Source organism: Chironomus tepperi, unplaced genomic scaffold (genome assembly GCF_022539635.2).
Source record: "Chironomus tepperi strain 1889 unplaced genomic scaffold, CSIRO-AGI_Ctep_v1 contig_298, whole genome shotgun sequence".
NCBI classification, from domain to species: domain Eukaryota; kingdom Metazoa; phylum Arthropoda; class Insecta; order Diptera; family Chironomidae; genus Chironomus; species Chironomus tepperi.
In genome coordinates, this window is record NW_027226420.1 from 1600135 (window position 1) to 1613081 (window position 12947).

At 31.7% G+C, this 12947-nt stretch overlaps 2 protein-coding genes and 1 long non-coding RNA gene across 3 annotated transcripts; all 3 read left to right on the forward strand.

The window, feature by feature from the left end:
- The first annotated feature begins 917 nt into the window (after positions 1 to 917).
- LOC139092370 (uncharacterized) lies at positions 918 to 4635 on the forward strand. Its single transcript, XR_011544583.1, has 2 exons — positions 918 to 990; positions 3456 to 4635. It is a non-coding gene; the product is annotated as an uncharacterized lncRNA (long non-coding RNA).
- Positions 4636 to 6970: 2335 nt separating this feature from the next.
- LOC139092433 (uncharacterized) lies at positions 6971 to 10489 on the forward strand. The gene is made up of 2 exons (XM_070642831.1): positions 6971 to 9521; positions 9593 to 10489. The coding sequence occupies exons 1-2, from the start codon at positions 9030 to 9032 to the stop codon at positions 10043 to 10045; spliced, it is 945 nt and encodes a 314-aa protein (XP_070498932.1). The 5' UTR covers positions 6971 to 9029; the 3' UTR covers positions 10046 to 10489.
- An 80-nt stretch (positions 10490 to 10569) lies between these two features.
- LOC139092431 (gustatory receptor for sugar taste 64a-like) lies at positions 10570 to 12871 on the forward strand. The gene is made up of 4 exons (XM_070642829.1): positions 10570 to 11697; positions 12123 to 12277; positions 12354 to 12623; positions 12678 to 12871. The coding sequence occupies exons 1-4, from the start codon at positions 11128 to 11130 to the stop codon at positions 12790 to 12792; spliced, it is 1110 nt and encodes a 369-aa protein (XP_070498930.1). The 5' UTR covers positions 10570 to 11127; the 3' UTR covers positions 12793 to 12871.
- The last annotated feature ends 76 nt before the right edge of the window (positions 12872 to 12947 follow it).

The window sequence follows — 12947 nt, forward strand, 5'->3', positions numbered from 1 at the left end:
TAATCTGGCAAAAATCGGACGAGTATAAAAGGTTTTAAAAAGATTCAAACGCTTGTGAAGTATATGAGAAAGAGAAAAAAAAAATAATTTTTAAAATTTTTTAATAAAAAATCTTGCAATATCTTTCAAAATCTGGCAAAAATCGTCCATAACTTGTATGCAAGTTGATCAAGTTATGGACGATTTGTCTGGCACAATCTTGCAAAAATCGGACCGATAAAAAAAATCGGTCCGATTTATAGCTGTTTTCTTGCATTGTCGTGCAGTTAAGGATTTTCATTGTATGGAAAATCTTGCAAAGTCTGGCAAAAATCGTTCTCGGGCAAAAATCTTGCATTCGAATTCTGGCAATATCGTCCAAAAATCTTGCCATTTTGGCGCTAGGGATTGATCCACTTTCACTTATGGAACATTGAAAAGTGGATGAATCATCCTTAACAAAATTGATCTAATGATACTTATCATGAGCATATCCATTGGGGTAGGGAGAGTTTAGAGGTCATTTTTTCAAATAATCCCTTATTAAAATGTCTTGCTCCGCCCGTAAATAAATAAGAATCTTTCAAAATACAGCTATAAATCATTTAAGCAACTAAAGTCATTTAACAATAAGAATTTTTATCGAATATTTCCCATATTTAAATATCCATGTCAAAAATGAGAATATTTTAAATAAGAATAAAGATACAAATATGTGAAGCCGGACTTCATGTCTATCGAATAAATTCATATTCACACAATAACATATTTCACTCTAAATACCATCTGATTCCGATAGAAAATTTAAATATGTATCGGAGAATTCTATTCATTCTCTCATAGAATCGGAATTACGAAATAAAACCCGCTCTCTTTACTTCTCTTTATATATGCAATAACAACAGTTTTTAAAAAATTGAGTCATTCTTATAGCTTCACTCGTTTACACTAGACGTAGAACATTTAAATTCAGTAAATAAAGCTTTGGTTATCTCTGAGTTAAAGATGAACGTAAGTCACAAAAAAAGAGTAATTTTGTTTAAAATTCCTTAAATTTCTAGTGTAATTCAATTTAAAATTTGTGTTAATGTTCTTTATAAAATTAAAATTCATAGTTATAACTTAGTGTCATTATGAACTTGTTGCTGATAGCTATGTCAATCTAAATGGATTCCGCCATCTTGAAAATGATAAGTTCTAATGAATATTAATTTATGTAAAAAGAATTTTAAGAATTCCAGTTTTAAAAAGAATATTAAATTAATAAAAACAGAGAATCAACAACAACTTGATTTTTGACGTAAATAATGCGAAGTTTTTGTATTAAGGTTTTCAATACCGGTGTTGTTTTGTATGAAATACCGGTATTATATATACATATTTTAATGCCGGTATTGAAAACCCTATTCAGTATAGTAACTAAAACTATAGTAAAGTCAATAATCTTAACAGGCAAAGAGCATGTTTTCATGATACAGAAAATCCACTACGGTACCTACAAGCGGTCTCTTTACCTGTTAGGATATAGTTACTGTGTATTTGTGCATTATTATTATGTTAAAAATAGATTTTAATATATTTCAATTTAAGATAAGCTTAAAGATTTACACTCATAAAAAAACCATTTTTTGAAAACAACTTTAAGATTTTTTTTAAAAATTATTGAAAAAGAAGCTTCAAAAATGTTAAAAATTGACAGAAGTTGATTCTAAGAGACCGTTCACAAGAGCGTATTCAATTGGTATTTTTGGGGGGGATCAAATCCCCATCCTTTCCCCTTCTCCTCTTCTTAGTGAAAAAAATTCTTGAATTTGCTCCTATATCTATGCTTACTCGCTATCGGAATCGGAATCATAATTTCCCAAAAAAATCCCGGAGCACATAAAATTCCAATCCTGATCCTGATCACCAAAAATTATCGGGACCGGGTCTACATACCTATATGTCCAAAACTTTTATTATCAATACAATCTCCCTTAAAATATTTCATTCAATGCTTCTTACTGTTCACTTATAACCTATCGCAAGAATGACTCCGGGGTAATGGTCGTTGAGATTCAAAACCGCTAAAAGTTAGAAAAACATTCAATAATTTTTAAGAAAAATTTTAAAAATTTTTATGAGTGCAAAACATTACATACAATTTGACCATTTGTCCAATTTAATAAATTTAAAAGATTATATATTTGATGACTAATATAAATGATTGCAATAATGATGTATAGACTATTTTTAGAAATTATATAAAAGATAAATTCATGAATAAATATTATTGCAATCATTTTACACATCCTACCGACATAAATCACGTAACAATAATATAATTCGTACTAAGAGAACCTTTATGTCGTTAGGAATAGTCATCACATATCGCGTATTTTTCGGTGTAGTAACTTTTATCAGACCAAAATTAAAGTTTGTAATTTATTTTATATTTTTAATATTATTATAATGAGTGAGTAGAGGATATAAATTTCAAATCAGAAGTGCTGCTTAGTTAATTTAGATTTGAAGTTGTTCGAATGCTTCTAAGGTTGATCTATTGCAGGTTAACAACGTTGAAAATAGCAATCCAAATGAAAATGACCACAGTAAAGCACTTGACGAGTTTGTGAATGGAATCTCATTGGAAGCATTAAATGAAATTGAAGGAAAATGTGCGGAAAAAGGATTGGGGTTGTTTGATCTTACTGACGAGAAGGGTCAGGACAATCTGAATTTACTGGAGCCATAACTATTCGATTTAGGATAAACAAAGGTTAAAATGGACAATGATATGAAATTTTAAACACAGCCTAAAATTGCTTGAACAGAAGGAACAGCCAATAAGACAACAACATATACATAGCATAAATATGTGCATGACATAGCTAATTCCCGCAATTTTCTACATGCTTGTTTGCAAAAACTCACAAAATACTTAAATTAAAAAAAAATACAATTTTTACCTCTAAAATCATTTTGTTATTAGGTATAGTAGAATTAATTTACTTATCAAAATATTTAGGATATAACTTGAATTAAAGTTAAAACTAAGGAAATAGAATTTGTATTAAAAATGTAAACAAATAATTTTCCCGCCATCGGAAAATACAAAAAAAAAATCATTTTGAATGAAACAAAGCCAAATAAAATAAAGAACCAGCTATAATTTATCCCAGGCACAACTAAAAGTTAAGCCTTGAAATTCATCGATCTCACAATTAGCTTACAAAGCCGTACCCGAGTGAATAAAAGTATGTTTTAACTAGTTAAAGGCACATTAATTTATGGTTGATGACGTATTTTTGTCCACTCGGGTTAGTGATTGAAAATGCACAAAATGGCATAAATATAGCTCTAAGTTCAAATATATTTATAACTATATTTTATAAGAGAACAAATAAATTATGGGGAATTTCCCAAAATTCAATTAAAATCGTTTCAATTTAATTGCTTTTTTTCCTTAATTATTTTCAGTAATAATCTTTTTTTAGAAATGACAGCTGAGTTGTGCAATTAGCCGACGGCAATTTGCAAAATATTCATTCTTCAAATATCAGCTATCATGGGGAACCAACGACAGTCGGCCACCGATGATGGCTTTCAATATATGTCATCGACAACAGTCACTTGCTGGTGATACTTGTTCTGGCCAAGGGCTGGCCGTCAATGGCTCCTGATGGTTAAAGACAAAAAATGATTGAAGACACCGATCTAAACGACTAAAGATTAACAACTTTGCATGAAAAATTAGCCATCAAAGTCTTAAGATCCAAAACTGCGCATTAAATTCACTACAATACTAATGATCGTTTGATAAATCAAAGAGACCGGAATCCTATAAAAAACATTCAGGGATAAGTCATGAAAACTCAGATCCAAATCTACAACTTGAAATGAGATCCAAACCATTCTTTAAATAACATTTATCCCTGTAGCCTACCGAGGATTGCTGTGAGCTTCATTTGCAGTTCATAATATTCAAAACAACAATAAGAAAAAACATTCCCATGTCAGGTGCCCAATCCGTGATCGTTGTGTCAGTATGCAAATCCACGTTGTTATTATACATCTTTAAGCAACTCAGTTATTCACTTATGACATCCAAAAACTGAAGACGTCCAAACTGACTGAAAAACAAAAAAAAATGCCGGCAAGTTATGCTACATCTATTCACACTTATAAAAATTTGTTTTTGTAGTGGATTTGATTGGAATCTTTTTAAATTATATAATCATTATCTTGTGACATCACATCAAATCGTAATTTATGATTCATAGTCGTTCTGATACAAACTTTTGATGAAGTTAATTAAATTTATTTAATATAAAGGATAAGTGTAGTTGTGAGCAGTACATTATACGATAACTGAACAGCTTTGCCTTTTATCAGCACAAAAGGAAATGATATCATCAACAAAAATCCAGTATTAATGCTTGTGCTTCAAATATGCATGGACAGTTGCCGGTTTATTATAATATTTTATTTAATCTTCTAGCTGTCTAATTCAGGCGTTTTAAAGTCACACGTATTTTTAGTCACATATTATTTGGTGACGAATCAGATTATTAGGCATAACGCCTAATCTTAAGGTTATCAATAAACATGTCACAGCAATGTGTTAAGAAATCAAATTCGACAAATTATGCTTAGCACTTGATTTATATATTCATATTTTTGTACTTATCAGTTGTGCTTATTGACGCAGAGCAAAATACTTGATTTTCAGTTTACTATTTTAAATTTTTGGAAAATATGATACCTTTTTTTACATTGCTGCCCGTTTTGATCAATTGTGATCTATGACTCTCAAAATCAGTTGTATTGATTACAGCCAAATGTCAATTGTCAATAATGTCTTTATCAGCAGTTTCTTTCCATGCGTTTTATGATCAAACACGTAGTGTTTTTCAGCCTATAAAGTATGAATTTAAAATCTTAGTGAATGTAGCTTCCGAACAGAGTTGGCTGGAATTTAGGAATCCGGATCCAAAACTCCAAAAATAATGACGTCACTTCCACAATTGAGTCCTGCCAACTCTGCTTCCAAAGACCTCTTTATATAGCCTATCAAATCCTTTTCCTTTTAGGTCGCTTTAGACTGAGTAGCCATACTGCCGAAACTTTGCGTTAACTATATGTATGTAGGGGTCCGTTCATGTATTATGTAACGCTGAAAGTCGACTTTTTGCCTCACCTTCCTCCGTAACAAAATTACCATTCAAATCTCGAGCCTCCTTCCCTCCTCCTAATATGTACAGTCCTCCTAATATTCAAAATATTTCTAAGTCTACCATAGAGATGTAAACTAATACACAGCGACTAGAAACGAATGTAAGATTAAGCTTACAATTTTTCAAAATCATGGTTTCGAATAAATTAAGATTCTCGTTTTTATTTTCTATAGGCTTTACTTAATACGTTCAAGTCAGTTCTTTATTTCAATCATTAGGTAATTTAATAGCTCATATCTTTCGCTGTTCGGAACCTTACTGCTGATATGCTGGGGCTGGTAGAGAGTATGGCACACTTAAGCGCAGCTCTTATCGTGGTGTTGGACCACAAGACATATCCAACACTAGCTACATTTCAAATTCTGGATCAATCTCTTAATCCGTTGCTCAAAACTTCAATTTAGGCTTGATATCGTACATTAATGTGTTGCCACAAGTATGCTGTTGTCTTGGTGTCGTGGATACAACATTTGAATGTGTTACGATCGGAGAAATCACAAAGCAGGAGTCATTACACTATTATTAACTGCGAAATGTCTTTACATACTTAAGTATATTCCAGATTAGTCAACAAAGTAGAAAGGTAAGTACACATTTTTAATTCTAAAACCTCCAAAAACCGGTATTTTGCAAATTTTCCTTTAGTTACATCCAGTTGGATATAAAATCTGCTTCCCTGACTCATGAATGCAACAAAAATTCAATGCGTTCACACAACCATCATTCGTTCCTGATAACTCAAAAAACGAATAGCTACGAACGACTGAGAAACAAGCTTATCGTTTGTATGAAATAATTTGCTTCATTCTATTCAGAGCTGTCAGCTTGAAAAGACGTGGAAAAATACTAAAAGTGAACAAGTGAATAAATTTGTGACTCAGTCAAAACTTAAAAGAATATTTTAAAAAATCTAAAGCATCAAAATAAATTAAACAAAAATGAATGTAAGTTTGATGGTGCCTAAAAAGACTTGAAATTAGGTTTAGATTTCAAATTTATGTCAAAGTTTGTATTCTTGACTCTATTTACTGAAAAACGTGGCATTTTCATCAAAGTTGGCTTTGAAATTTTAAATTTTTAACTTTAATAAAAACATAAAAATTTGCCATTAGTTTTATGTTTCTATGGATTCAAGGATACTGCTTATTGTGTCTAAAATAAACTTTTTATGATGCAATATTTCACAATAAAAACCAATCAATTTGTCGTTTTATAAATGAATTTCAATTGCATGAAACTTTTATGAATTCAATGTACTTCCACCTTACGGAAACGTATTAAGCATTTTATTTTAACACTTTTTTTTTTTTATTTTCTTCGAAAAGTTTGCTTGTTAAGAAAATTAGTTTGCAAAAGCATACTTTGGTTGAAACTTTGGTTTGAAATTTTTAAGAAATTTCAAATTGAGAATTTTAAAAATTTAACATTTAAACTTCAAAAATTTAAAATTTATAAATTTGGTAAAATTGTAAAATTTGATTTTTTTCTTTAAACTTTTCAAAAAATTTAAAATTTTTGATAAAAAAATTCTTAAAGCTAAAAAACCAAATTTTTAAAATTTATCAAAATTTTAAAGAATTAGAATTTTGAAAGCAAACTTGTTTAATTCAAGCAATTCAAAAATTTTAATTTAAATTTAAAGTTTTAAATTATTCAACAAATTTCCAATCAAAGCAAACATTGCAAAATACATTTTTAAGCATGCTAAACTTTGTAGTTTTCAGCTCATTTTCGAAAGAAAATGACGCTTTTAATTTTTATAATTTCAATCTGTTTTGTATTAAGTTTGCAAAATAGATGTGTTTTTCGTAGCGTATATCGTGTAAGTAGTAATGTAGAATTATTTTATTAGTTGATCAAATCTTATGATTTTTATTCTTATTATGTATTATGTTGTTAGCATAGGGACGCTTATGCTTAGTCTAAGGTTTCTTAGATCAAAAAATGCTCTAAATTTGAAAATATTGAAGAAAAATTGTTTGAAATTCTGAATTTTGCAATATTTTCTTCAAATTTTCAAGATTCTTTGCATTTTTGATCAAAGTAAGCTTTGAATTCAAATGTTTTGAACAAGTGTCCCTAAGTAACTTTCTATTTGTTTATTTATTCAAAATTCTTATCACAAAACAAGAAAATTGGTCTTTCGACCACTGTCCAGCAATACTTTAAAGCTATAAAATTTAATCTCTTATTTTTCAATGTTTATGTTTGAATCTTAAATCGCAATTGAAGCTGTCTGAGATTTACTTTATTGAGATTTCTCGGAAAATCCCAGTATTCAACTTATGCGATAACATTTGACAACTGTAATTAAAAATTTGAGCTATAATTAGCATAGTTCAGCTTCACACTTGTTAATTCTCATTATCAGCTAGTCATGCCACATTGTCGTTATCGCAATTTTTTTATTATTTTATTTTTGTTCGTTTATCAATTTTTTATTTTTTCGCAGAAAAGTTATTCCACAATAAGCACAATTGTAGATATAACGATTACAATTTTATACATTTCTGTTTCTAATTGACTCTGTGACAGATTCTTTATTATAAAGATATGATTGATTTCAATTAATTTTCCACTTTAGATTGATAAACATTTAGATCACAAATCAGACATAGAAGAGCTTTGTGATTCCCATTTAGTCAATTTATAGCAACAATCCACTTCTATGTGCTGATTTATATACATTTGTTTGATTTCATTGCATCAGTTTATTTGATTATTGCAACTATGCAATGAAATCATTCACATGTCGCGTAATACGGTGTAGGTCTTCTCAGAAATGCAGGTTATATTTATAACTTGCTTTCATCTTTGATGCTCATGATAAGTGACATCAATTACTTTTTATACTATATTGATTAAATGGCGTGATATCAATACTAATTGAAAATCTAATTGTCCATAAGAGGTTAATTTACTTGATTGAAGATGATTGTATAGTAGCACATGGTGTAGCACACTTCCTGGAACCACGCTCCGATGTGGAGTCTAGATTCTTACAAAACGTCTTCCATCTACTCTATTGCTGGCTTTATCACAAAGTTTGTACAAATTATTCGTCTTTGAATCTAACTGACAGTATGTTGTGCTATATCTTACTTGATGAATCTGATATCCGGCACTTTGCCAGAGTCACGCTGACCTGGTTGAATGCTATATGGATCTACACATTCCTGCCTTAACAAGCAATTACTTACTTTATAAAGCTTGGGTTACAATAAATGACTTTCCATCGAACTCGGTTGTTGGCTTAACTGGCTATAATGTTTTCATACAAAATCCAAATCGACTTAATGCAGTGGTTAGAGCGTCGGACCTAGTCGACTTAGAGTTCTCAAGCACAACGTGTTCAATAAAGCACTGCTGCCTAGCCGTATTAATGGTACGGCGTGAAGTTGCCTTGGACTTTACGTTCTTTAACTGCGAATTGCTACAAATTTCATATTTTACCGTCAAAATAAGCCAAAAACAGGCGTCATAGCAGCTCTTTGTCAGTTTGACGATCTGGTGACAACATCGAGACTTAGGGATACCTTAGAGACTATGTTAGGCTATTTCAGGTTTGTGCCATTTCCTATTTGCTATTTAGGGTTTGAAGCGGTTGTATCGGTCTTTAAAGTCATTAAGAAATTATGGACTTCCGATATTATCGTGGATAATCATTCATACAATTCGAAATATATGTATAACTGTGCAGCCCTAAAACCTCTTATATGGATGATTCAGATTATATTGTATCCGCCATACTTTATTATTTCAATACCAAATATCAGAACGACTTTGAAATTATTTTGATACGATGAACAAAGTTTTACCAGTGACTCATGAAAAATGTTGAACAGATTAGATAAGAATCAAGCGGGTAAAAAAAAAATCAGGAACCTGATTACATTTTATACTTTTTTTTTAATTGATAAGACATCTGCCAATGGTCGTAACAGCATTATAAACTGTTTGGTTGCTTTTATTATCTTACAGACATACATTCAAAATGATATCGAATCAGCACTCGCTAAGTTCCTTATTGACTACCCAGTTGAGGATATCGAAGGAAACTTTGATGAATTTCAACTGGGAAATGATTTGGATAGACTTGATATATTTGGTGAACTTGATGATTATAATAATGGAGTTAATGTACAGGAACAAGTTCCATTTAAGCATGAAAATGATTATTTGGAATATGATAATAAGTTCCTATCCGAACAGAGATCCATTGAAGATTTTGATTTGAACTTATTGACATTTGAACAGCAATGCAATGTTCAGGCTGAAGAAATTCAGTACTGCATGCCAATGGATTATCAAGTCAAAATGGAAACCGTAAGTGATAAAATTGTATTATCATTAATGTCCAGTCAGCTCATGCTTGTTTTATTATTTATCATCAACAGGAAAGGTTTTATGCTGGTCAATATGCTGTCGATTCACATTGGCATATGTCATCGGATGTTCCAGTGTTAAAATTCAACATTTATACACCCGCAGCATCACCATGCTATTCAGAAACATCCACAACATCATCATCCGTATCATTCAATTCCTTATCATCAAATGGTCCACAAATTAAATCAAAACGTGGCCGTAAGCCAAAAGATTGGGATAACAGCAATGTCATCCATAGTATGATTAAGTCTGCTAAGAATGTTGATGAGCTTAACAAGACTAAGAACAACATTTCATCTGGAAAGTATCGTAAGCGTAAGGCAATGGAAAGGAAGCAACTTGACATTAAGATTGCACTTTTGGAAGACAGAAACCAGAAGCTCAATGAGAGAATCCAGAAGAATAAGTTATGGTTCGATAGTGTAAGGATGCTCTTCCCAGACATCACCTTACCATGGTGAAATGTCATCGGTTTCAAGTGCTGGTGAAAATATAGCCAGAATTGTGAAATGTTAGGTACTGCTGCTGTCTATTATGCTACATGCATTTAGTTCAAGGCAGAATTTGATTAAATTTGAATGTTATACATAAAAAATAAATCAAATTGGGATATCAGGCACAAAAAAAAGTTTTGAAATACATTCCTTAAGTGTATTAACATCAGAATTTTAAATTATATTCAAGTGCTGTTGATATCCACAATTATTAGTCGTTAAGTATGACTCAATGTCCCTTCTAGTGTAATTCAATTATTTTTTATATCCATTTATAGACTTTATGTCTAAAATGACGCAAAATCATGTATTATAAAGTTATTAAAATTTCCAGCACTGCTTGATATTAAGCATGTCAACAAAATAATTTGATGAATTGCCAATAAAAATATTTTTTTGTTTATTCGCAAATTAATTTAGTTCCAATTTTTTTGTTTTCCAGCTACTCGTTTGTTTATTCATCCACAGCACGTGCCGTTCTGCTTTTAAATAGCAGTTGATTGCGATTTACGCATTTTGATTATCAGCACTAATTGATGGTCATGATTGCATATTTCATGAGCTACTGCAATCAGTGCTGTATTGTGCTTAATATTTTCATGGCTGTTTGTTCTTTATGTATGGACATTTCACTGTACCTTGACATAAATCTTTTCTTTAAATACCAATATTTGCATGCAGTCTAATCCAGTGTGCTGTTCATTAGTTCCAGTTGAATTTTTCATATTATCAGGTGCAGGTGCATAAAGGATGGCTAAGTTGCACTGTCAGGAGAAGGGAAAAAGTTCAAGCGATGACAATAAATTCCACATTGTTGTTGCTCCAGGTTTGAACAAGCATTATCAGGCATCAATGGATATTCTATAATACCCAATTATTTTCAGTGTTAGTACTTGCCCAATTTTTCGGTCTACTTCCAATAACAGGAATATTATCGAAAAATATTGATGACATTAAATTCAAGTTCATATCCATCAGAACATTACATACATTTTTATGGTTCATTAGTGCGTTTGTGTTCCTTTACCTTGAACTTCTACGTATGACAAATGAAGAAAGCACCAACGCAAAAACCATTGGTAATATTATTCATAAACATCCTTGTTATTTTGCGTAGTGGATTATTATATTTTTCAGGTGGAATTGTCTTTTATTGCGTGGGAATTTGTTCATCCTTGCTGTACGTCCGTGTTGCTTACAAATGGAATGAGTTATTGCATTTGTATGAAGATGTGGACTTCATCTTCTGTAAAAGTCCTTATGCCTTATCTGGATGGAGTCTGAAAACTCAAATCAGATTCACAATCTTTATGGTCATCTTCTTCGCACTTTGTGAACATTCATTGTCATGGTATTCCTTTCTACATGACCGCTATGTTCAGGCAACAATTTGTCATTGGGAAATCGGAAGTTGGGTCTTTTATATAACAAGTCTTCATTTGAGTCACATATACAGGCTGTTTCCAGTGAATACATTTTCTGTATTATGGGCTGAATACATGAACATATCCTTTACATTTGCATGGAATTATGTTGATCTATTTATCATGGTGATGAGCTTATCGATAGCTATGAAGTTTAGGATGATTAATGAACGATTGGAGTTCTTTAGAGGAAGGGTAAGTACTGTCATCAATTGTCACTAATCTTAGCTGTCTGAGATGGGCATCAAAGTTGCCAGGACATGGATAAGTTGCTTTTTGGCGCCAAAATGTTGAAAAGGCATTGAGATGTCCTGTTGGTATGACTACCAGGAGTCCGATAGAGGCGTCTATTGAGACTATTGTTGTCCGGACTCTAAAAGTCTTCCAGCTATGCCCTGGAACAGAATTGACAGAACTACAATGTGTCTCCAATGGATTTTAGACTTAGTTAAGTCTGGTGGAAGTCAGTAGAAGTGCCGTTTTACACTTTTGGTGTCCGAACTCCAAAAGTCCTTCCAACTCTTCCCTGAAGTGCATCCAGTCTATTTTCACTTAATTTCGTCTAAAAAATATAAGACTGCTGTATTACCCCGTCGGAACTAACACCCTCTCTTATTTAGGTAGTCACCGACACCTTTTGGGATGAGATCAGATGTCATTATAATAAAATCTGTGAACTTAATGAATATGTCGATGAATTAATCGGAAATTTGATATGCGTTGCCTGTTTAGGTGACCTTTATTCCATTTGTTTGCAGCTTTTGAATGTAGCGACGTGAGTTATTCAAATGTGACGAGATTTTGTTATTATCAGTAAATATTTTATTTTCATAATACTTTTTCCATCACAGTCCACTTCCGTACAGTGCAAACAAAATTTATTTTTGGTACTCAACGGCCTTTTTGATATGTCGAACATTTGCAATGTTTTTGACAACAGCATCTGTAAATGACGAGTCGATTAAGCCACTTGCTGTGTTCCGATCAATTCCTAGTGATGGATGGTTTCATCAAACTCAAAGGTTATGCAGTCAAATTCAACTAAATAGTGCAGCATTAAGTGGAAGGAACTTTTTCTTCTTGACTAGAAGCATCATCATATCCATAGCTGGAACAATCATGTAAGCTTTATGCTGATAATATCCAATAGATGCTGATAATGTTTATTTTTGTAGAACTTATGAGCTAGTGTTGCTGCAATTCGATGGAGAGAAAATTTTGCCTGGAATGTTCAATCCTTGTGGTGACAGAGGCAATAACTCTGCTGGACTAAATAGTACACAGTATTAAACAATGATAAGTTCTGTAAATTGGATGTATACAAACTTATTATGACGATTTTAAAATAAAAATATAAGTTATTTAATTATTGAGTTGGTCAAGTTCCGTTTTGTTGAAATGAAGTAGGTCAGGGACGTAAGGAGGGGGGAAGACAGACGGTAATC

Bases quoted from the DNA above. Each gene is read 5' to 3' on its own strand.
- LOC139092433 (XM_070642831.1), top strand. From the start codon at position 9,030: ATGTTGAACAGATTAGATAAGAATCAAGCGGGTAAAAAAAAAATCAGG. The intron at 9,522-9,592 runs GTAAGTGATAAA...TATCATCAACAG, and splicing joins ATCAAGTCAAAATGGAAACC to GAAAGGTTTTATGCTGGTCA.
- LOC139092431 (XM_070642829.1), top strand. From the start codon at position 11,128: ATGAAGAAAGCACCAACGCAAAAACCATTGGTAATATTATTCATAAAC. The intron at 11,698-12,122 runs GTAAGTACTGTC...TCTCTTATTTAG, and splicing joins TGGAGTTCTTTAGAGGAAGG to GTAGTCACCGACACCTTTTG. The intron at 12,624-12,677 runs GTAAGCTTTATG...TTATTTTTGTAG, and splicing joins TCCATAGCTGGAACAATCAT to AACTTATGAGCTAGTGTTGC.